Source organism: Podarcis erhardii, assembly GCF_964252035.2.
Source record: "Podarcis erhardii genome assembly, chromosome: 3".
NCBI lineage: Eukaryota > Metazoa > Chordata > Lepidosauria > Squamata > Lacertidae > Podarcis > Podarcis erhardii.
In genome coordinates this window covers 75,314,959-75,340,736 of record NC_138507.1, presented here as the reverse complement: position 1 = coordinate 75,340,736, position 25,778 = coordinate 75,314,959, and the positions used below count along the sequence as shown (strand labels likewise).

The 25,778-nt window shown below is 41.0% G+C and overlaps 1 protein-coding gene across 4 annotated transcripts in view; it reads left to right on the top strand.

Annotated features, from left to right (window-relative positions):
* Positions 1-24,180, top strand: part of TRIM67 (tripartite motif containing 67) — a 34,040-nt gene extending 9,860 nt beyond the window's left edge. The window contains exons 3-10 of one of the 4 annotated variants that reach the window (XM_081855834.1): positions 232-354; positions 1,086-1,196; positions 1,901-2,054; positions 8,914-9,059; positions 9,727-9,865; positions 13,146-13,449; positions 19,813-19,975; positions 22,079-24,180. In XM_081855834.1, the coding sequence (XP_081711960.1) occupies positions 232-354; positions 1,086-1,196; positions 1,901-2,054; positions 8,914-9,059; positions 9,727-9,865; positions 13,146-13,449; positions 19,813-19,975; positions 22,079-22,144 (1,206 nt within the window). In that variant the 3' untranslated portion in view covers positions 22,145-24,180. Of the gene's footprint in view, positions 1-231; positions 355-1,085; positions 1,197-1,900; positions 2,061-8,901; positions 9,060-9,726; positions 9,866-13,145; positions 13,450-19,812; positions 19,976-22,078 lie in introns of all 4 variants that reach the window. The other 3 variants (XM_081855832.1, XM_081855833.1, XM_081855831.1) reach the window with 3 other exon arrangements.
* The last annotated feature ends 1,598 nt before the right edge of the window (positions 24,181-25,778 follow it).

The following is a 25,778-nucleotide window of genomic DNA, read 5'->3' as shown; positions in this document are numbered from 1 at the left end:
AAAGATTTAGACTTTTTCAATGTTCCAGCATAACCATCTTGATAGCATCCCCACAGAACTTTTACAACAAGCTGCTATTAATGTTACAACTTGTAATGAATCACACAAACAGCATGCTGCCAAATCCTCATTTTAAAAAAAAATCCCCAGGAAGATGAAACACTGGCAATGCATTGAGTAAAACAGGCTTTCAGTTGTAGAAGGAAATGTGGGGGTTTTTTTGTCTTCAAGGAAAATGGCTTGGACTATGAAGCCTGTCTGGTGGCTCAGTGTGATGCCTTGGTTGACGCTTTGACTCGTCAGAAGGCAAAACTGCTCACAAAAGTTACCAAAGAGCGTGAACACAAGTTAAAGGTGAGTGAAAATTTCATTTGACAACACCCATAAATGCGTAGGCTTATTTGAGATACCATCTGTTGAGTACTGCCCCAAGATCAAGCCCCATTAGAATGAGGGCCGTATGTTATCATGGCAAATGAACTCTCAAACCACATTTACGGTATGTGATAACATAAAGTCAAGGACATGCAGGACATTATAGGAGAAGGTTGGTGGTTGTGGAGAAAACTGTGTCTTACTGTGTCTGCTGATTCTTCCCTGAAAATGCTCCCTGGCCATTCCCCACTGCTACTGCAACCAGGTTTACACCAGGATAGATAAAGAAAAGATATATTGAGTTGGCCTATCCGTATCCAATGGTGGCTGGTCAATGCCCCTTTAAACCTTACAACTAGGGCATGCTAGAGATAGCCACTCCCTCTTTGTTTCCAGTCTATGGTAATCAGAGGTATATTGTCTCTGAGCATAGAACTTCCATTTTTTATATGTATTTTATTTTTAATTTCTTTAATGGATTATCTGAAGCATGAATTATCCATATTATTTAGCACCATTAAAATTATGATGAAATTCTTATAAAGAACTACGGCTAAGTAATGACAACTCAGTGGCACTGATGCAGATGAGGTGGTGTCCATATGGCTGCAAGAGCCTTTGCTTTCCTGCTGTTGCTTCCAAAATAAGTTATTTAATTCAGTGAAAGCCCAGAGGATTATCTGCTATACATGGAATTTCCCCCTCCCCAGGTTGTTTGGGACCAGATAAACCACTGTACTCTGAAACTGCGCCAGTCTACAGGGCTTATGGAATATTGTCTTGAAGTAATCAAAGAAAATGACCCTTCTGGGTTTTTACAGGTATGTTGCCTCTTAATGTTGTGATTTATGAGAAAATAATAAAGTATTGTACTTCTGAAGCCCCACGTGTGCTCGCTCATTAAGCATTCATCCTGATTTGTTTGGAAGCAGGTTAGAAGATGCTGAAAATTTAGTGAGCACTTACCCTAATTTGTTCAGAGAGAGGTTTGACAATGTTGCATCAGGCGTTAGCCCAAACTTTCCAATGCATTTTCCCCAACCACTTTCCTTATCACAAAAATTCTATAATTTGCAGAAGCAGGTTTGTTGCACAAAACCTCCCAATCAACTGGAATTGTGCAACTGGAATTTTCCAATATGTGACTGAATCCCACTCAAAGATAGTGAGAATCTGGAAGTGCCCTGATGCATGCACACATCTTGTGCATTCAAACATGGGATACTCCATCCATTTCAATGGCAGAAGCCATGGATAAGTGGACTCCTCTGAGACTGGTCCATTTGCATTAGTTTAATCTCTCCCATGTTTTTCTCATAATGGATTGTTCCATCCAGAGTACACAGGCAAAAAGAATTGCCACGCACTGTTCAAGACTTGGTGGCTACAACAAAAGCTGAGGACACAATTCTGGGAGATGCCCTAGAGTGTCCTATATAGAGCACCTGTACCCACAATTTGCTTGAGTCATGATCAGTTTTAAATGATTATTCTATAGCTTGGGAATTAAATGTTTCCCTTTCAGATTTCAGATGCTTTAATCAAACGTGTTCAAGTGTCTCAGGAGCAGTGGGTCAAAGGAGCTCTGGAACCCAAAGTATCTGCTGAATTTGATCTCACTCTGGATAGCGAGCCATTGTTGCAGTCAATTCATCAGCTGGACTTCATTCAGATGAAATGTAGGGGTGAGCTTTTGTAGATTGCTTTTCTTTCTCTCTCTCTCTCTTTCTCTCTTTTACACCAGGATTTCAAAAAGCAGTGGGTGACAGTGAGGCACTCCAATGGGCCTCAAAGATGGGAATTTCTTATCCAGATGTACCCAAGCATTTGTGTGATGAGAAAACCCTTTCCTCTTCCTGTGACCCTAACAAGCTCAGACAGTAGTAATAGATAATGTTAGACATCTGAGAATATGAAAAGCTTAGACTGGGCCATCTGTTCTTTTCTTAAGTGAAGACGTTTACTGACATAACTGTAACTTTATAAAAAAGTAGCCTTGCCCCATTTTGGAGCACTGCAGTTCAACAGCAGAAGTCATTTCAATTACCCATACAATCATGCTTGCCCTCATTCATAGGCTGCATTATTCTTAAAATGTGTGAAAGAACCATATTCATATAGAGCTGACATTAATTTGTTCCCCAAAATTCTTCTGTGGGCTAAATATTCTCCAGTATGCTCTGTTTGTACATTTTTATATTTGATGTCTGCGTTTTAAATCTAATAATATCTTATTTCAATATTTGCCATTTTGCTTTAGTATCTGAGTTCAGAATTTCATCGCTCACATGGAATCGTGAAGCATTTCCGTGTATTCGCTGCATGATATGCAGTGATCATTACCATTTGACAGTTTGGGCAGTTATCATGTGCCAGTATAAGTATTTGTATTGATAGCTGATGTGAAATTGTATGCAATAGTATTGTCTGATGTGAAATAGTATTGTGGTTTTTCACCTTAATTGGCAGCTGTCATCCAACAAGATTTGATGTTTGAAAATTGTTAAGGTTTAACATTTGACAACAGGGGAAATGCTGCAATTCAGTGATTCAGCATCTGCTTTGCCTGCAGAGGGTCCCAAATTCAGTCCCTGGAACCTCCAAATAGAACTGGGCATGTCCCCAGTCTGAAACTCAGTCAGTTTAGACAAAAGTGAGCTAGATGGACTAAAAGTCTGACTCAAGGAGCTTCCTATGTTTCTAAATTCTGACAGTAGTTGATAGCCTATGGCTTACTGCATTTGGTATTTGAGCCTAGCAATATACACACAGAGAGAATATGTGAACAATAATGCATTCAAATTTTGAATTCAAAATTCAGATGTAGAAATCGTTAATTTCAAACTTCCTTTCTGCTGTAGCGTAAAATTTTGAGAAAGAGGAGAGCGTCATGTGGACATGGCAAATGATGAATGCTCTCAGGATAGTCTATATGAAAGGGAGAAACCTTGTGAACTCACAGTCTCGTTTATTATGAGCATAGGGCATATTAAGCAGTTTCCAGAGGCACAGGTGAAACTTTTCCTTTGTCAAAGACACATAGACACATTATAGCTGTATAAGCAATGTTGTAACCTGCACTGGGACCTTAGGGTGAAGGGTGGGTAATGCAACAACAATTTTCTTTATAATCAAGTGGTGTACCAATTTTATGAAATAAATAAATAATAACAGCTTTTTAAGCTGGAGTATCATTTGATAGGTAAATTCTATTGCATAAACTTGTCCCTGATTCTATCCCATTTGAGCCCGCATATGCTAAAACAATGAAGGTGTGAATTCAGAACCCTAAGGACTGTGGCCCTTGGGGGCCCTTGGACATTGGATCAGCTGATGCAGCCTGCATCTTTCGGCAAATTATCTCCCTCAGTTATATGATACTCCATTTGTATTTTGTCCAAAGAGAGTGAATGCCTCAGCAAAACCTACCAGCTTCTCTTCAGTATCCCTTTTGGCATTCTGAACAGACATTTCACAGAAAGATTGCTCTTGCAATTCTGCTGCTTGGAGGAGCAGGCTAGAGCCCCTACTTAGGATGAAAGCTACTCATAAGTGGCTGCTCCAGCCTGATGATTCCTTTGAGCTGCTTTTTATGGGAATGTGCATATTGCAAGTGCCCAAAGATCAGCAGAGGAACAAAGAGGGACAAGCAAAAATGAAATCAAATGAAAGACAACAATGGGTCAATTTCCTTTGATGCAACACAGAAGACTGCTAGGAGATTTCTGCTGGAAGGAATTGCATGGTTCATAGGTAAATGATGTTACCAGCACTATTCATCTTTACAAGAATCCTTGGTAAATTTTTATCCTTGTTCATCCGAAGCTCATTTGATTTCAGTTGGCTTAATTCTGAACTCTAAAGGCTCAATCTAAAGCAATTAGGTCAGTTAATTTGACAGCTAAATCCTTGAGGAACAACAGAAAAATGCTTGAATTTAGGAAAGTAGTTAAAGGCAAAAATATGCTCCCCAAAAGGGTATTGTTTCCTAAACTAAATGGGTTATATTAATGAAGCCACTGAAAGAACATCAGCAAATTGCAACATCAAAAATTTAAAAACCCAGAAAAGAATATGCAGATGAGGAGAATTTAAGGTGAAGTCTCTCTTAGACTGTATAATTGCAAAAGAACCTGGTCTCAATTTGGATGTATTTTATTATTATTTGATAGCTTCTATTTGCCAGTGTAAGGGACGTGGGTGGCACTGTGGGTTAAAACACAGAGCCTAGGACTTGCCGATCAGAAGGTCGGTGGTTCGAATCCCCGTGACGGGGTGAGCTCCCATTGCTCGGTCTCTGCTCCTGCCAACCTAGCAGTTCAAAAGCACGTCAAAGTGCAAGTAGATAAATAGGAACCGCTCTGGCAGGAAGGTAAATGGCGTTTCTGTGCTCTGCTCTGGTTCGCCAGAAGCGGCTTAGTCATGCTGGCCACATGACCCGGAAGCTGTACGCCGGCTCCCTCGGCCAATAAAGCCGCAACCCCAGAGTCGGCTACGACTGGACCTAATGGTCAGGGGTCCCTTTACCTTTACCTTATTTGCCAGTGCAAGAATTTGGACTGTAATGTTTCCATTATAACAGGTGTCTTCTTGTATGTTTAGGCAGATAACAGGCATAAGGAGGGATGCTGTGCTTCCTTTCTTCAGTGACAAACATCTATATCCAATTTGCCCCATATTATGTTGGGATGTGTGTCCATCTCTCTCCCAGTGCTGCTGCCTTCTCAGTCTGAAGCTGGCTGCCTCTAAGGGCCAAAGCAGCAGAGATGTTAAATTTGCCACCTCCAGCTCTTGGATTCATAAGCTATTGCCTACATGGGCTGTTTTCCTTTTTTGCAAACCCATACGTGCAGTTCCTGAGTTTAGTGGATGCTTTCTGAAAAGGACACACCAAGTATACAAATAGGCTCCATAGGGAGTGGGGTAAAGATGTCTTAGACGTCTGCCTCTTCTCATCACTCTCTCTGGGCGAGAGTGGTAATCATGGGTGCAGTGAGTTGGGTTTCTATGGCAAGGCAGTTGCAATTTTGTACGTGCAATTTGTACAAAAAGCTTGGGTGGAATGTGAGTTGTCTGGGAAGTTAGAATGAAGAAACCAGGGGACAGAAATGGGTGCAGATATTCTGTGGTGGTTTTCTAGTAGTTAGGCTGTCCAGGGATGTCTATGTTGTACTAGGACAACTTTAAGCTTAAATGAATAATATATACTTAAATGGTGGATTATTATAAATGGCAGAATGAAGTCATGAAATGCTTTTAACAAGCTTCTGTCCTTATTCAACCTTACTGAGAGATTAATATCTGCCCTTAGCTATGCTATGTTTTCTACTAAGGAGAAGGAAAATGAGGATCAGACTGTATTAAAATGTGTGTGCATTTCTTGCCATTGGTGGAATAACTCTTCCTCTCCAAAAGTATAATTTCATCAATAATACAGAAAAGAAGAGCTTCTTTAGCATTGCTCTAGGAACAGATTAATTAGTAATGTTATGTTAGAGAAATCTTGAATTATTACCTATTAGTAACATAATTCTTAAAACAGCTAGATATTCACAGCCTATTTGCTACCCTCTCAGCAATAGACTTGGCAGTAGCTATTTTACTAGCTATAAGGCACCAAAGATTTCAAAACTGGGACTCTTACTGGCTAGGCTTCCAAACCTTGGGTGATAGTAAAAAAAATTACTCAGAGTAAACCAGCTGACATTAATGGCTCTATCGTGGTCATGTTCATCAGGTGGCACAATGGCTCAGTGTGTCTGGCTGTTAACCAGAAAGTTGGTGGTAAAAGCCCACCCAGGGATGGCTGTGGGTAGGATTCCTGTATTGCAGGGGTTGGACTAGATGACCCTTGGAATCCCTTCCACCTCTATGATTCTTTGACTTCTATGTTCATTAATTTCAATGGGTCTAACTCTTGAGTAAATTTTAGTTGAACACCACCCATAACTTCATGCACCTCTCAAGGCAGCATATCTGCTAAAGAGCTTGCAGGCTCAATTTTTTTACCCAAATGTCTAGACAGCATTATGTGCCCCACCAGCTGATTTATACCTTGTCACATGGGCAGGGGAGCCAGCATAGTTCTGCCTGTCCTTATTAAGTCTCATGTTCTGGGCCTGCTCTTCAAACTGAACCTATATACTGTTGTTGTCATCCATCTTCCTCGCGAGACGATGGAGTACAGCTCTGTGGATGAAGTCAAACCACTGTGTAACAGTACTGAAGTGAGCTTCCCTTGGATGAAAGAAGCCTGGGCAGTGTATATGGAGGTCCTGGGCTACCCAGATGATGATGATGATGATGATGATGATAATAATAATAATAATAATAATAATAATAATAATAATAATAATAATTTATACCCCGCCCATCTGGCTGGATTTCCCCAGCCATTCTGTCTTTCCACAAAATATTAAAATACAAGAATTCATCAAATATTAAAAGCTCCCCTAAATAGGGCTGCCTTCAGATGCCTTCTAAAAGTCAGATAGTTGTTTATTTCTTTGACATCTGATGGGAGGGCGTTCCACAGGGCAGGCGCCACTACCGAGAAGGTCCTCTGCCTGGTACCCTGTAGCTTCGCTTCTCGCAGTGAGGGAACCGCCAGAAGGCCCTCAGAGCTGGACCTCAGTGTCCGGGCTGAACGATGGGGGTGGAAACGCTCCTTTAGGTATACTATGCCGAGGCTTTAAAGGGCTTTAAAGGTCAGCACCAACACTTTGAATTATGCCCGGAAATGTACTGGGAGCCAATGTAGACACATGCACCCCCTCGGCCTTGCTGATGTGGTCTAAAAGTGTATACATATTACTGTTTACTCCAGCTCCAGGAGCTATCACTGCTGGTGTTTGAAGTAATGTACACATGACATTTTCTACATTCCATATCTATCCTTTTCAGACCATTTAAATTCAGCACTTCCTTCAGCTTCTATAATTAGGACTCTTAATGTTTGTACCCATACTTAGCTTTCTAGTAATAGTTTTGTATTGGTGTCCAAACAGCCATCTGTCACACAGATTCCCTCTGCTGTATTACAAAATCCTCAAATGCATCACTTCTAACATGTCTCCATCCTGGCTGAGTTTTGATGGCACTCCACCTAGTGCTGACTTCTGTGCTGGCCACACCCTATTCCAAACATTGCTCTCCACTCATTGGCTCTACTGTTATGTCACCAGATGCTTTCCTGCCCATCTGTTGCCTCATGCATTGTGCTCTGCTGGCTCTGCTTCAAAGGTTAAACTACAAAATTTCAGCCACAGAATTCTTGCAGGAATAGAAACCTTGCCTGATGGAATCTAGACACATATCAAAACCACACTGAAAATGCTTTTTAAAAAAAAGGGGGGGGGGAGAGTGTTTTTTAAAAAATACATTGAATTTTCCGTAAGGCTCACCACCGCCATCTAGTGTCTTATTGTATATTGCACTTAAAACACACTTGAAACGTTTTATTTGCAGCTGTATATCTGAGTCCTCTGTAGATGGCAAGCTTAATTGGAATGTCACCTGTATTTACATTAAATCCCTAAACTCTTTTGAAGTGAGAATTTTGGCAATAGGCGTATGATACACATTTGACGTGGCACCTTTTACCTTGGGGCAGAAAGAATGCTCCACTACATCACCATGTGGAAAGTTAGGGGACATATGTGGCCTGTGGGTTACACAAATCAGATTTATACCAATTGAAATGCCAGCCTAGTTAATATCAACCAATGTGACATTTTGCCTTCATCCAATCAGTAAAAGCAAGGGTTTCAGAGATAAAGTGCTGCAACAGTTATGAGCAGAAGAAAAATAAAAGTTAATAACACAAGAACATTAGTTGTCTTTAGTAGAAGAATGTATGGTTCAATTATAGAGATGCGGGTTTCTGGGTGAATAGTGAGTGCCGAATGCACACCAATGCCCAATTGCATTATTCTCTGTTCAGGCTATGGATAACCTTTCTGCTTCCAAATAAAGAAAAGAGAAGAAAGCCAAGAGATGAGTTGAGAGGTGGGATCTTGAACCAGTGTGGTGTAGTGGTTAAGAGCGGTGGACTCGTAATCTGGTGAACCAGATTCGCTTCCCCGCTCCTCCACATGCAGCTGCTGGGTGACTTTGGGCCAGTCACACTTCTCTGAAGTCTCTCAGCCCCACTCACCTCACAGAGTGTTTGTTGTGGGGGAGGAAGGGAAAGGAGAATGTTAGCCGCTTTGAGACTCCTTCGGGTAGCGATAAAGCGGGATATCAAATCCAAACTGGATGTGCAGTGAAGTAAACAGATGGTGACTTTGCCAAAGATTCATCATTCACCGCTTTCTCAGATATGGATATTCCTTATGGTTAAAAACAAACAAACATAAGGCAGTGTTAATTGGTCATAAAAATGCAATCCTCGGGACTTTTGCTCCAGAAATGTTCCCCTGAGTGTTAAGTGCCAAGAGAGCTGCAACTGCAATGCCAGTTGCGATGTGTGTGGATTTTGCTGCTTGTCACACGGGTAAGGGCAGAGTTGCACTAATCGGTGCTTAGTTTCTGTTTCAGTGCCACCAGTCCCACTCCTGCAGCTGGAGAAGTGCTGCACTCGAAACAACAGCGTGACCCTCGCCTGGAGGATGCCACCTTTTAGCCATAACCCAGTGGAGGGTTACATCTTGGAACTCGATGACGGAGACGGTGGCCAATTCCGAGTGAGACTTTCGTTCCTCGTTGATTTATGTTTGGCATCCTTAAACAACTGCTTGTATTGCCTACTGGTGTTTAGTATCAAATTGAAAATGTTTTCAATCCAGTCTTAACCTGGCCCTGAAGAGGACCATTCCCTTCCCCATGACAGAAGAATAAGGTCACATCCACATCATATATTAGAAGGACAATTATACCACTTTAACAGTCACAGCTTCCTCCAAACAATCCTGGGATCTCTTGACAGAGCATCCTTAACAAACTATAGGGCAGAGGGTGATGATATGAATCAGGCTTTTCAGTGGTGGCTTGCTGTTTGTGGAATGTCTTGCCAGGGAGGCATGCCTGGTGCGATCATTATCTGTTTTTAGGCACCAATCAGATAGGCAGTCCAGATAATGATGGGGTCCACGAAACCAAAAAAAAAAAGATTCCCTTCCCTAATCTAAGGGGATGGGGCTTAGGGAGAGAGGGAGGTTGGACTGGCAAGTAGTGCAAGCAGGGGCAAGCCCCCTAGTACTGCAAATTCTCCTTGCATGGTCGCAACATTGCTGAGATTAATTGTTTTGCAACAAGAAATTACATGCGGGTTACTTTGAAGGGTCTTATTAGGAAAGATCCCAGGTTAAGAAGAATTTGGTGAACTCAGTTGCTGCCTTTCTCATTGTCTAGGAAGTGTATGTTGGTAAGGAGACCCTATGCACTATTGATGGCCTTCATTTCAACAGTACATACAATGCAAGAGTCAAAGCCTTTAATTCATCAGGAGTGGGCCCTTATAGCAAGACTGTTGTTCTACAGACTTCTGATGGTGAGTAACTTTAATGATATGTAAAGTTACTTCTAAAGATTTCTCTTTGTCTAAAATCTATGGAACCTTTGAGATTCTGGTAGTTTCTGGTACCTTTGAGATTCTGCCCAGTACTCTTTAGTGAAGAAACCCAGCAGGGATTTAAAATCACAGAATATGCAGCAAAGGAAAGCATGGAAATATTGGCTGTTAGACCTTTAAAATATATCCTCGTGAGTTCTAAAACTCCCCTCTTCCGAAGTTCCCCACTTCCCAGCATAGAAGAAGATCACATGTTTGATAAGTTTAGATGGTTTACTTACAAACTCTCCAAAGGTCAAATTCATCTGCTTTTCCATACAGCATTCAGAAAACACAGGCGGTGAATCTTGGCCAAGTTATAGTAGGAACACAATAATGCAGTCAGAGCTTGGAGCAACCAGCTCACACCTCTTTACACGTTTTTTTGGTAGAATGAAATACAACAATAGGCTTGATTACCTTCCTCCCAAGGAGAGGTAGAGTGACAAAGCAAAGCCTGGCAGGGCAGATTACTACTCTATAGCATTAACCCCTTCATGTGTTAATTAGATTTAAGTGTATTGTGTATATTAGGTTGGTTACAGTTAATGCTTTGAATATGTTCAGGGCCAGACCAAAATATTGATTGAACTAAATCTCAGTAAATCTTTGAACTTCTTAACCATCATTAAACAACAAAAAAAGCATCAAATTCAAAAAGCACTGAATTAGAGCTGGAAAGGAAAAACCAGGAACAGTGTAGATTCTTCTTTTCATCATTTTGTTCATTTTCAAGATGCAGCTTGTTCAAGCAGCACCTACAGATGAATATTTTTGTTCAATTTCATAGTGTGTTGCTGATTCTTCTTTTGAAATTGTCATGTGAAGTCATATGACACCATGCAATTGATAGGTGGCAGCCCCACCCACCTGTCAAAGTGGCCCACTCAGGGTTAGTGAGAAAAGGAGTATTGTGTGGCACACACATAGTTTGTAGAAAATATTGTGTGTGGTTTTTTTAAAAAAAAATTAAAATAAATAAATCCATGTTTCATTGTGGGAAATCAGTTGATTTCACTACCTTATTAACTAATGCTTTAAACTCTTAATATTTAACAACATTTGAAACAGCGTAAACGAAAAGTGGTCCTGTGAAACTAGAAAGATGATGAAGTTTATGGAACTGAAAACTGTACATAGACCCTCAAACTATTGGCACCTAAAAGCTAGAAGCTACCGTACTTCTGTAGAAAATGGAGATGTCCATTGCTTTTACAGCCCCCTTTCCCTATTTATATATCAATGATGAATTCCAGAGCTTAATTACATTTTCTCTCTGTGGAAATAATTTCCTAGCAATGTCTTATAAAATATGGATGTTAATTCAGGCTTCGGTTCTCTGTAATTACACTTGCTATCCATATGGGCAACCGAAGAAATTAATATTGATTAATGATACTTAACTGTCATGAATCACAAAACACATGTTAATCTCATCCTCTCTTCATATTCATGTTGCCAAACTATGTCAGGAAAAACCATTTGTTCCCAAGGATCTCTTTTCTTTTTTTAAAAAAGTCTTCAGAGGATCATAATTTGTAATCAACCTGGCCACTGATAGAGTAAAATATGCAAGCCTGAGCGAAGGGATAAGTTGCAGCTAAATTCCCAAGATGAACAATTTTGGATTGTGAGAAGATGAAGATTTGCCTATTTGTTATTTATGTAGCTCAACCGGGATGTTCAATGTCGTACAACAAAGCTAGATGCTAAGGCTAGAATTAGACATTCTAGCAGATGTGCGGCTGCTGCCAGAAACAGAAGCCTTAACTCTTAATTCTTTCTGGTAGTGATACAGAATGAAGCTACCACATTGTGAATTTCTGTGGCTTCACAAGAACCAGCCAATGAAATCAGAGTAAGAACAGGGAAATCTGCATCACAGTGATGTCATGCAATATCACACAATGATGTCATGTAATGCCACACATTTTCATCACTAGATTTGCTCCTTGGGGGGGAAAGGTGGGATATAAATGCAATAAAGTAATAAATACAAGGAACCATTTTGTTATACGTATTATCATGCATATTACCATACATTGGCAGTTGATGTGTAATAAAAATTCTCCTTATCACTTGACAAAGGTGATAAAAGAGACCAAGTTATATTGAGGTAAAGAAGTATATAGTTGCATAGATTGGTTGTCTTTATGGACTTCAGCATAAAATCCTTAGCTCTCAGTTACTGAAATCAATGGAACTTAAATGTGATTTATTTATTTACTACAGAGATAGGGATCCTCAGGCCTAGAAGCCAAAGGTGCCCCCTGGACTTGTCTACCTGGCCTTTGGGACTCTCCCAAAGACACCCCCAGCCACAGCCCCTCTCCCCAGACCACCCCTCTCCCCTCCCGTACTTTGCACCCCCTCCTTTTTGCCTGGCAGCAAAATGTCATTGGATTTTGATCCTGCTTCTTGCTTGCCTGGATAGAGGATAAAGAGAGGTCTGTGCATGAACTAGACTCCAGTGCAAAAGTGCACTTTGTCATACCGTCCAATGTGCCACAGAGGAAAAATTGGAACACACGACTTTGGGGGGCTCCACTCTCAATGGGAGCCAGGTGACTTGTGTGAGAACACAGCTTCCCAGAATGGGCGTCTTTTGGGGCTGCACTCTCGTGGGAGTCAAACGGGACATCCCAGGTTAGAGTCAGAAGCTGGGATGGTTTCTGTAATATCACGATGTCCCACTTAAAGTGGGACAGTTGAGGCGTATGCCAGTGTGGTGTAGTAGTTAAGAGCGGTAGACTTGTAATCTGGTGAACCGGGTTTGTATCTCCGCTCCTCCACATGCAGCTGCTGGGTGACCTTGGGCTAGTCACACTTCTTTGAAGTCTCTCAGCCTCACTCACCTCACAGAGTGTTTGTTGTGGGGGAGGAAGGAGATTGTTAGCCGCTTTGAGACTCCTTAGGGTAGTGATAAAGCAGGATATCAAATCCAAACTCTTCTTCTCTTCTTCTGTTGCTCTGCCCTCTTTTGCCATTGACTCAAACTACCAGTGGCATGTGGCCCTGGAAGGTTTCCCAGAAGGAAAAGAGTCCCTCGGACTTAGTACATTTTTATCCTACCCATCTTCCATCATGGAACTCAGGGTAGCCAGGCCACAATCTGTCTTCTTCACCTGCTGATCCGGTGCTACTCTTCCAAGATAGGGTGTAACAAACCAGTGCCTTTTGTGGCATCCTTCTAATCCGTCTACACTTTCTTTCTCAATAGTGGCCTGGTTTACATTTGATCCCTCTTCAGCCCATCGGGACATAGTCCTTTCAAACGACAACCAGACTGCTACTTGCAGTAGCTATGATGACCGTGTCATCCTGGGCACAGCAGCTTTCTCAAAGGGAATCCACTATTGGGAACTGCATGTAGACCGTTATGATAACCATCCAGATCCAGCCTTTGGAATTGCTAGAATCAACGTCGTCAAGGACATGATGCTAGGAAAGGATGACAAGGCATGGGCTATGTACGTTGACAACAACCGCAGCTGGTTCATGCACTGCAATTCTCACACCAATCGGTAAGCACCCAAGAACATTTTCTCATGTGCATGTGGAACTTTCTCCCCCTCAAGAAGTCACTTCTCAAGAGAGAGGGCTTTTGGGAACCCTTCCAGCATTTCAAGAGCATGCTTCATCAATTCTAGACATTGCAAACTTTCCCCATAAATCAGAAGCTTATTGCTGTGTAGTTCTGTTGACATTTGTTGACATTATAACTTCATTATTTTTTATGGCATCTATGGACCAAGCTAGATGCAATATGAGCAGCCACTTAATTTAAACCTGGGCCTGCTTCAATCACATATAAATCAGCGAATGGAGAGGAGACTGACAATAAGGACACCCAAGTGGCGTGTACTAAACTTCCCCACCAAAATATTACCTCAAGACAGTCTCTACTCCAATCATTTTTCTCTTCAACCAAGCTCTAATTTTGGAAGTGTGGATGGGGCAGAAATCTGATTCATTTCTCCCTTAAACACAAACTTGCCTAATTCACAGTTTCTGAAAGAATACATGAACTGAAACACAGTCATCCTTTGAAATCTGCACTCCTCTAGATTTTCCAGTGCAGGTCTCCAGCAAATCAATGAGTACAAAAATGCATACACTAGTATAAATGTGCATAATAGTGAAAATTGCATTATAAATTTGGAATACTGAATACATTTCTGGTCACTTCACCTCACCTCACTACAAAAATGATTCAGTGGAACCTTGGCTCCCGAACCCCTTAGGAGCCAAACATTCCGGCTCCCAGATGATCAAAAACCGGAAACGATTGTTCCGGTTTTTGAACATTCTTTGGAAGCTGAACATCCAATGTGGCTTCCGTGGCTTCCGATTGGCCACAAGAAGCTCCTGCAGCCAATCAGAAGCCTCACCTTGGTTCTTGAACCATTTTGGGAGTTGAAGGGACTCCCAGAATGGATTAAGTTTGGGAAGCAAGGTTCCACAGTATTGTAAAGTTGGAAAAGGTTCAAAAGATGGCTATCCAGTTGATCAATGGGATGGAGCAACTCCCCTATGAGGAAAGGGCACATGGTGAAGCAACCTGGTGGTGATTTCCTCAGAATCTGAACTGCTACATAAACTGAGCCAACCCATATTTAGAGGTGTTGTGTAAATTGGCTGCTAATTTCTGTGCCAGTGGAAAAACTGTGCTCCATCTTAGTTCTGGAAACTTTCAGATATTTGAAGATCATTATAAAGTCTATATATTATTCTCTTTACAATAAATGTTGGTTTGCATGTTATACCTAAGCAGGGAAAGCAGCTGGGCAAGTGAGGCCTTGTGTGTGTGACAGAAACATGGCTATTGGCCTCCCCACCTCATACGCCAGACTCCCTTATGTTGGAGATGACATTTGCATAAAAGTGCATAGGCTATGTACACACAATTTGTATCCTTGGCAAATTGAGGGCATGAACTATAAATTCAGAGCCTGCACATGTTGGCATGGATGCACATAACCACCCCCTGATTAGAGTGGTTGCCCAGTGCATGGAGACTGAGCATGGCAAGGGGTGTGTCAGCGTCTGTGTTCCTGAACATGCGTACACCACACATACATCCATGTGTGGAATGACTATCTACACAGAGATCAAGGTATAATTTTGCTTGTGCTGCTTTGGCTATAAAGAGTCAAAGAAAGGCTTTCAGTGGTGGTAAAATCTGCAGCGAGATTCAGGCATTGTTTCTTTGTTTATTTATTAAAATGGTCAGTTGCTTTATCTTACCCAGGGCAACCCAAAGTGACCTACAACCAAACAAATAGTCAATAAACCCCACATAGAGTAGAGACATTAAAACCAAGAAGAATGAGAAATCCATTAAAAACACCCCACCCACAGATGGATCAGAGATGGCATTGCTAGATCCTGCTACAGGAGAAGCTTTTCAGTGCAGTGTCTGAATTAGTGCTTCACTAATTTAAACGCTTCCTGTGGCATTCTTCTCAACAAGGTTTTTTTTTCTTCTTCCCTGCTGCATGCTGGGATTTTATCCATCTTGACTATGCCCATTTTAAAATGTAGAGAAAATAATGTGACACCTAAGATTTGAATGGAGAAACTGTGAATCACTTAACATTGTCTTAGAACAGAATGAAACATTGGTGTAAATGGAGGAAATAAGGATAGCCCTGCTAAACAACAACAGCAGCTCATATTTAACATTTATATGTGGCAATTTCAAGTATTCTATGCCCGTCACATAGATGATCTAGTAGCAGTGCTTACTAGAACCCTGTAAGGTTAGTACTATTACCCTCCTGTATTGCAGATGATAGTACTTAAGACTGCAGGAAATTGGTTTTTCGAAGGCCATCTAGTGAATTTATGGCAGAGATGAGAATCAAGCCAGGGTCTCCTAGACTTGTAGTTCACTTTCCTGAGCACTATGCTACACCAGCAGCCTGAGAAAAAACTTTGATTTCACCAAACCCAAGCCCTTGTCCAGCTTCTCTGTCCACAGTACACACAAAAAAGATTAATCAATAAAGCTTGCTTGGGGATCCTTACCATTCTGTCAAATCCTGTCTATTATCCATTTCCTCGTTGTTGAGCCAAGCAGCTTAGCTATGATTAACTCCAGCCTTTCCCCCACTCTACTAGCCCTGGAATGCTGATTCTATATTTCAGGAATGGAATTCCACTGGATCCAGAGCTTTAACATATGTTTAACGTGTGAGGTGGAAATGAAACGCCATCTTGGTCCCTTCTTTTGTGAGCCCAAGACTTATGATCCACAGCTCAGGAACAGATAGATTACCGTAATTGCATTTATTTTAGACAACCTGCATATTGCATATTACACTGGCATAGCAAGGTCACAAATACTGAAGAGAAAGTAGGATGAATGGGTTGAAGGGTTTCTAATCAGTTTGCAACCCATTTATAGGATGGAAAAATAGGCTTGAGATCTGCTCAAAAGTTCCTAAAGACAATGAGCATGTTTCCATTTATTTTCTCTGTTCAGAATAATTTTAAACCTGCCGAGAGTAATGTTTCCCCAAAAACAATACACATCAAAGGCTCAGATATCTGCCCTTTTAAAACCCTGATTAGATTTAAAGAGGAAATAATGTTAATCTCTACTAAATTTAGAACACTGTGCTGCTTTCAGACCATGTTGTGTTGCAACAAAATGGCAGCATTCACTCATTGCCCTAGAAACCTACTTTATTAATGTATTCTCAGGCATACTGGATTATAGGCACACAATCTATTTTATGAAATATCACCAAAGCTTAATAAAATCTATTCTGTGGAGGACACAGAAAGGAAATACCTTTTTCAGATTATTATTCATTTTAAAATTATTATATTATATTATATTATATTATATTATATTATATTATATTATATTATATTATATTAAATATACAAATTAAGTGCTATTGCCTTTACTCAAGATAAATTACAGAATATCACAAAACTGTGATAAGACAGAAGTAACTAAATACATTAATGTCAAGACCATAATTTTTGCTTCTAGCAGCCATGGGATGCTCTTAGCACACCCCCCCCCCCCATTATTTACGATCTTTCAGTCTGACAGTTTCACCCACTCTAGACAGCTGAGTGGTTTGTCCTACCTTTGCCAGCCACTGCTTTATGGTGGGAGTATTTGGTATTAATCAGTTTTTGTTACTTACAGTTTTTACTGCTATTAATAAATCTATTATCAAAGGATTCTGAACTGTCAGTACAATGTCATACAGAAATACAAATGGCAAAACTGTAGGATTTTTTGTCTTGTTGACTTCCTTAACAAGGTTCTGTCCAATTTGGGGTGAATCCGCCCCCTTTCCAGTAGACCTCCCTGTCCTATCCCATGTTGTTGAGGGAGGTTCCAGACTCTCACAAGTTGCTTTTCCACAGCATCAGGTGGCAAGAGGGGGCAGAAAACTACCCCCTGTAAACTTTACTAAGTAAACTTAAGATCAAAACCATTGTCACTTAATTGAAAAAAATTGAAACCACTGAAGATCAAAATGTATTTGACATGTGTGCTCATTAAAATTAATGTTTCACCATTCATCACATTGGTAAACTTTATCACCTGATATTTCAACCAAAGAATATTACTACAATGATATTTCGCAAAAGAACCACGCACTGATTAATGCACAAATGTTAATTATAGTAGTTTACAATACTTGTTTCACAATCTCTTAATCCTGATGTAATTATTACTTCACATTCCCTCTTATGCTAATGGAAAGTAGTCTTAACATCCTCCCTTGTGATCATAGTAATTTACCATAAACATTGCACAATCCCCTAAGACTTAGTGTTATGAATAAGGGTTTGGAGACTGAGAAGCATGCCTGGAGTCCTGCTTATTCAATGGTACTTTTCCCTCCCCCCACCTCTCTTAATTTCTTTATTCGTTCAAGGAAGACAATAATAAAAATGTCAAACAATTAAGGTGCATCCTTGCAGGACTTCAGTACTACACAATAGTTTGGTTTAAACTGATCTAATGACATAATACTCACCCTTTAACTATGCCTTTCCAACCCATTGTTTACTTAGTTTCTTAATTCCCCAGCATCTACAGCAGGCTTAACCAAACTTGGCCCTCCAGATGTTTTGAGAGTACAATTCCCACCACCTGACCACTGGTCCCATTAGCTAGGGATGATGGGAGTTGTAGTCCCAAAACATCTGGAGGGCCAAGTTTGGCCATGCCTGATCTACAGGTAGGGCTGGCAGAGATTCCCTGTCTGAAATCCTGAAGAGCTGCTGCCACTGTAGCTGTAGATTTGCTTGAAACTGATGCTAAGATTATGCCTTGCATGTCAGGATGTAATTCTGTTGCAAAACTCCAGTGACATTAACAAAGCATAAGTGTGTGTGGTCAATGCACATATTCAGGGAATTTCTGGCTCAGTGGTTCTATACGCTATAGTGTTGGGCTAGCCTACCTTCCCTGAGGAAAAACACATTACCGTAATGTCAAATCAGTCTTGCATGTAGTAGTTGGCTGAATCCATAAGCATAGTTTGATCCTGCCGTTTAAGCAGCTGTTCCTGTCACCTTATCAAGAGTTATTAGTAACAAACACAGATTTACTAGGAGCTAGTCTCATAGCCTTTGAATTCCTATTTCATTTAAGCAACATCTTTTCCTGATGGCCAGGTCAGTTGGAAACATATGCATGTAGTTCTTCCCTGTTTACTTTCAATCAAAAACTAATAATAATAACAGTAAGCACAACAGAAACAACACAAATACCTCTATTAGTTTAATATAACACAAAATTGGAGTGATCTTTTTTTAGAAGGGAACAGGGCCTTGGTTCATTTTTAAGAATTCTGAGGAAGGCAGATGTGCCACAGGTACAACTTCTTCTAGCAGGGATTGAGCAAAGAGCAGCTGTTGATTGTCCCAGCTCGAATGCTGTTCTAGGGAATGGTGCCCTGTGGTTGCCCTAAAATTGACCTTTTCTATTTCTGTAGCGTTGCCACTTACATACATTTTCAGACAAATTTGAAATTTTACAAAGCATACATATGACTTAGTAGCGTAGAATTTTCTTTTCACAAAACGTTATACTTTTTTACCCCCTTGATATAGATAATGTTGATCGTGGAAACATATATCAACTTTAATTAGAAATCCTGGCATTTGAAATTAGTTTCTTGCATTGCATTTAAATGAAGGGTTGAAATCGAAACACCAACAGTGTTTTACAAACCACCAGGGCCGTCTTTACCCGGGGGTCCAAGGGGTGCGGGGCAGCTGGGTGCCAAATTCGGGGGGGGGGCACCAAATGTATACCTACTGTATACTGGTCTCTTTTGATTGGCGACAGTGAAAAGCAATGGAGCGAAAGTCCCCGCCCCCCTCCTCCGTCGCTCCGTTACTCCATAGCGTCAAATATTCCCAACGAGTCAGGAAACAAAAGCAGTTTTTTTCGCTGCACTGCTGTTACAGGTGAGCAATTCCCCCCCCAAAAAAAGCTAAACAACTTTGAGTTTGCCCCCCTAAAAGGTCAACAACTTTGGCTTCTCCCATCCCCAAAAAAGCTCAATAAAAATTAATTTGGGGGTGGCTAAACTAAATTTGGGGGCGCTGGGCGGATCTTTACACCCCGGTGGCACATATGCTAAAGACAGCCCTGCGTTACGTGGGGTCATAGCCAACACTGCAAATCAACATTTGTAAAATTTGCTTGTAAAATTGTAGTTCAGCAATTTCAAATTTAGGAAATTTGGTAAGTGTGGGCCAATATTTCTTTCGGGTTCAACTCTACAAAATAGTAATGATTATTTCATTCTTTTCCTGTGGTTTCGTAAGAGATTCCTGCATTAAGTACAATACATCAAGGTAATGTAGCTAACATAGGCATTTTTTTCTCTGATCCTTAGAACAGAAGGGGGTGTTTCAAAAGGTGCAACTGTAGGAGTTCTTCTGGACCTCAACAAGCACACCCTGACCTTTTACATAAATGGGCAACAGCAGGGACCTCCAGCATTTGAAAATGTGGAGGGCGTCTTCATGCCTGCATTAAGCCTCAACCGAAACGTGCAGGTAAAATTATTTTCCCACAGATTTATTTATTTGCTTTTGTATCCCACCTTTCCTCAGAGGAGCTCCTAGTGGCATACATAGTTCTTCCCCTCCTCATTTTATCCCTATAACAATTCTTTGAGGTGGGTTAGGCCAAGAGATTGTGACTGGCCCACCGTCACCCAGTGAGCTTCATGGCTGGGTGGAGATTTGAGTCCTGACCTCCCAGGTTCTGTTCTCACTCCACACCATGTACATTTCATGTACATTGCCAAAGGACAAAATCCATCTTTCTGTATAAGCTGGAGCCATTTCAAACTCTGGTCATTTTTCTGTAGGGATTCAGTTGGTTACTGACACATTCAACTGCAAATAGACAAACTAAGGTTGTACAATTAAAGCAGATTTGATCCTTTTCTTCAGCAAACCTGCCCCTGTCATATAACTTCCCCACAAATTTGTGCAAACAAATCAGGATGAAAGCTATTAAAAAAACCACACCAGGTTGTCTGGGAGTAACCAGAATCAAAATCAGAGAATGTGTGGTACAATTTCCTTTATCCAAATAGCCCAATCAAGTAGTATAGTATTATTTGTTGGTGGACTGGCACAAACCGCATGAAAGCCAGAAGTTTTGGATGAAGAAAATCTAATTAGTCAAAGGCAACACAGTCGTGCATTGGTTCTCGAATGCCTTGGTATGTGTATGTTTTGGCTCCAAAACGCCGAAAACACAGAAGTAAGTGTTCCGTTTTTTAAACATTCTTGGAAGCCAAACGTCCGATGTGGCTTCCACGGCTTCTGATTGAATGCAGGAAGCTCCTGCAGCTAATTGGAAGCCGTGCCTTGGTTTTTGAACAGTTTCGGGAGTTGAACGGATTAAGTTTGACAACCAAGGTACCACTGTAGATAAAGATCTACCAGACACTCTTTATATATCCTGTATAAATCCCCCTTAACTGAGGTGATTCTGGGTGTGGGCAGGGCAGGCGGTCATTTGGGCTGCATTCACACAAGCAGTGTCTTCTGTTTCTCTGACACTTCCCTAACTTCGAATTTCCACACTATATTTGAGCTTTCACATGATATAAAACAAGGGTCAGCAACCTAAGGCCCATGGGCCACAAGCGGCCCACGGGGGTAGTTTAACCTGCCTACGAGCCGCCCCCGAATCGAGCTGCCCACTCGGCGAGTCCTCACGCGCGATCCTGCCCACAGAGGGATTTCCACTGGAGTGAACCAGCCCAGGCAAAGTAAACCTTGCCAACCCCTGATATAAAAGACTCTTCCAGAAATCTAGTGGAATATAATGAGAGTTTAGCACTCAATTCCACGTTAATTGCTTCCAGAAAAAAATCTGCTTGCAACCCCATTAACTCAGGAGTAAAGTGAAATGTGGGGCTGTATACCTGCATACAGATATTTCCTGCCATTTTCATGGGTGAATCATGGGGGAACAGAAGCATGCATGTGCAAAAAGGGTGAGGGGTGGCAATGTTGTCCAATGACATTCATTGTTGTGTCAGGAAAGAGTTGAGAGGAGGTAACTCCTAGCGACCTCTCACAGGTTTCCATGGAACCCCAGTTGAGAAAGGCTGCTTTAGACTAACTTCTGACCCACACAGCATTTTCAGGCCTGAGGCTAGGGAGCTCCTCTAGTTGATACCTTTTTGCCTAGGTCTGGCTGAGGTTATGGAGTTTCTCCACACAATGCATGGAGACTGCATAGCTAACTAAGGCTGTGAAAGTATTCCACAAAATGTTTCTACTTATCAGTTGCCTGGAACAGCAGTAGTCTAAGTGGTTCTCTTCACATATAACAGGCTAACAACTGCCATCTTCCCTGACCATTGGCTGTGCTGTCTGGAGCTGATGGGAGCTGATGGGATTTGGGAGTCCAACCATTATGTTGGCTCCCTTTGTCTACTTGTGTGTCTGTGGGAGTGGAGTTCTAATTTGTCAAAAGGGCAACTTCAGGTGGTCAGAACTCTCTTTTTAAACTGATGAGAAGCCCTTCCACACTGACTGGTTGCTATGCTATCAAACTCATCTTATAGTTGAAGGTTTCCTGCTTCATCTTCAAGTTTCAGTTCTAAGTATTTTTCCGTTTTTTTCTCCTCGCAGGTGACTCTGCACACAGGACTCGAGGTACCTCAGACTGTCAGACCACCAAAGCTGCCGAGCAACTGAGCTCCTCTTACGTAAATCTGAGCTGGATTTTATAATCTTTCTAAATAGATTTTGGCATAAATATATACGAAGCATTCGTCATTTAGATCAAAATCAGAATTGTTTATTAGAGTTAAGTAACCTAACACTGTTTTTTGTCTACATGCATTTCAAAATGTTACAGCCTTCTGAGAGTGCTTGCATCACCAAATTTCCTGTGCATTAGCAGTGTGTGAAACCTGATTGGTCTGCCCATCTAAAGTCAATCACATAAGTAGATTTTTTTTAATTTCAAAAAATGCCTCATTTTCCTTTTCATCCATTTTCCCTTTAGCCACTCATGTGGCATGTGCCAGAGAAAGTGAAAAGTACTTTATCACCATTGATTAGACTGGGATTAAATTCTTTGTTGTTATTGTTTTCCATTCTGGTCTCTGAATGTGATGTACTGATGTGGATGATAACAGTTCAAATACTGTAGGTACTGTTTGGGTATAAAGGACCCAGTCCCACTGGTGGGATTTGGACTAAATGACCTCTGAGGCATCCTCCAGATTTGGGCATGATGAAACAGGAATGAAATTGTTTGTGATCCCACTGATGTCAGTAGCATAATTCTCAGTGATTCCACTGTGAGCAAGGAATTAATTTTTAAAGCAATATATGCTGCAGGCCTGAAAGTGATTGCTGCAGAGTAGTGCTACCGGACCTCTGCAATGGTGTAGCTGCTTGCAGCACTTGACTGAAGCTCATGCAGCACTAATGTAACTTCATGATTTGTGACTTTGTGCTAATATAATGGTTGAGAATATAATCAAATGATTTGCAAACAGAGCAGATCTCGCGGAAGAGATTCACTCCTTAAAACACAGATAAGGACATGTGGAGCAACAAAGCACAGATCCCATATCTACTCAGTAAAATACTGTAATAATAAATATTTAACATCTTTATGTGATTTTAGATCCTCTTCTTTTACCTATGTCCCCCACTCCACCTTTCTAGTCAATATTCTATTATTCAACAGGATTTAATTAGCAAAACTGCTAAATCATATACCAGTCATATCCTCCTTCCAGTCTAGCAAAATGGACTTTGCTTAACTTATCATTCATACATATTCTTCCACAAGTATTTGTTGGATTGCAGTAAAGCCCTTTTTGAAGTTGTTTCATGGCTTTCTGAGATGCCAGCTGAGTCAATCTCTCAGCACGTAGCAACAACTTCATTTTTAGTGCCAAACTAGATGTGACATTAACTGTGTCTGTGCATTTAGCACACTTAAAAAATAATAAAATTAGCTGATGTGGTGCTATTCATTGGCAGCCAGGGTGGGTGGGTTGCTCCCAGCTCAAAGAGCAGCTTCAAAGGAATGATTTTAGTAAGGATGAATCTCTCCACCCTGCTTCTGTGATCCCAGTAGTTACCTATCCCTGATGTACTTTAAATGCAAATATGTATTTAGTATGAGGTCTAGTGGACAGGTTCAGACAATTTTTCTTGGTTTCATAAACCATGGTCAAAGTGGACTACTCCTTCTTTCTTTACCCCTCCTCTCCTTATGCCAGCTTCAGCACTTAATTATTGGTTTGACATTAAGCCAGAGTACCCCATTACGTCTGAACCAGGGAGATCTGGGTTAATCGCAATTAATTAACTAGGATACTAAACCTGGTTAGTTTATGAGATTAAGGCTGGATCTAGACACATCAAAAAAACCGTTTCTAGAAAATGTGTTGTAAAGCTCATAATGGGAAATCACATTGCCAAAGAATCGAACTCTACAGCACTATCTGGTGTCTCAGTGTTATTACACATTTATAATGCTTTTTTTTTTTTACTTATGTAGCTGAGTCCTAAGTCACAGTTCCTCTGATCAGACATAATAGAGGACTCTGGTTTAATACCAAGCCAGGAACTAAGTACTGAAGCCAGATTTCAAGAGGTGGAGGAAGGAGCACTCAGTCCTTGTTCCATGTTTCATGAACCATGATCTATGATGCAAGGAAATATTGTTCAAATCCTGCCATAGGGTAGCAAATGTTCCAGTCTGTAATGAGATGTTACAGATAGGTAGCCGTGTTGGTCTGCCATAGTCAAAACAAAACAAATTCCTTCCAGTAGCACCTTAAAGACCAACTAAGTCAGTTCTTGGTATGAGCTTTCGTGTGCATGCACACTTCTTCAGATACACTGAAGTATGTGTATGCATTTTTGTGTATGCCATAAAATGCCAACAGTGTCCTTCAGCTCTCTATATTGGACAAACAGGCCAGACCTTACGCCAAAGAATAAACGGACATAAATCGGACATCAGGAATCACAAGACAGAGAAACCAGTAGGAGAACACTTCAATCTCCCAGGACATTCTATACAAGATCTCAAAGTAGCTGTTTTACTACAAAGGAATTTCAGAAATAGACTGGAAAGAGAAGCTGCTGAATTACAACTTATCACCAAACTTAAAACCATGGAGAAACCTGGTCTGAACAAAGACCTTGGATTCTTATCTCATTATACATGACAAAGCCATTTTTCACCTTTTCACCCCTTGCTTTTTCCTGTAAGACCTATTGCAGTCGTTAAGAGTTGTCAACAGGCTCATCACAGCTATCTGCCAATCACCCATTCCCACCACCCTTCTGAGTAACACCCCTCCCCACCTTCTCACTATATAGAAGGGTCTGGAAACTTCTGTTTCAGTGTATCTGAAGAAGTGTGCATGCACACGAAAGCTCATACCAAGAACTGACTTAGTTGGTCTTTAAGGTGCTACTGAAAGGAATTTGTTTTGTTTTGTAATGAGATGGTTAGTATTATCAACATCATGCAGCCATTACTTTAGTTTGGATGAAGATGAGGCCTTGATCAATCAAGTTCTTACGTAACTTCACCATATGTTCTTTCAGAGTATTATTTTGCTAATTATTTACCTTTCTAATGATGCTATCACTCTTTGTACATTTAGATATGCATCTAGGCTAATACGCATGCTCTCCTCCTGTTAAAAAGCAACACATGCCAACAGAAGTCCTAGGTGATGCAGGTGGTGTTGCAGGAGTTGGGGAGGAATGCTGAAATGGTCTTCCACAGAAAGAGCCAGGTAAAACTCTAGCCTAGAACAGGGGTGGGGAACCTGTAACCTTCTAAATGCTGTCGGACTCCAACTCCTATTACCTTAGCTACTATGGCCAATGGTCAGGGATGATGGGAGATGTAGTTGAGCAATATATGATGAACTACCCCTTCCTCACCTCTTACCTAAAACCATCTCCCTGATATGCTAGTTTTATATGCATAGGGAATATGTTTTGCCGGGAAGCAGGAAAGACACCCAGTCCCTGACCGGCAGTCTAAAATTAAGGACATCAGAAATGGATATATCACAAGAATATTCTGCTCATCTGCTATAACACCGATATAATTATGTGCCCTTAGTTAACACAGTTGTACCTTGGAAATCGAACAGCTCAGTTCCCAAACATTTTGGCTCCCGAACGTTGAAAACCTGTTCTGGTTTGTGAACTAATCTTGGAAGCTGAATGTCCAACGGGGCTTCCACAGCTTCCGAGCAGCCAATCAGAAGCCGCGCTTTGGTTTTCAAATGTTTTGGAAGTCGAAAGGACTTCTGGAATGGATTCCATTCGACTTCCA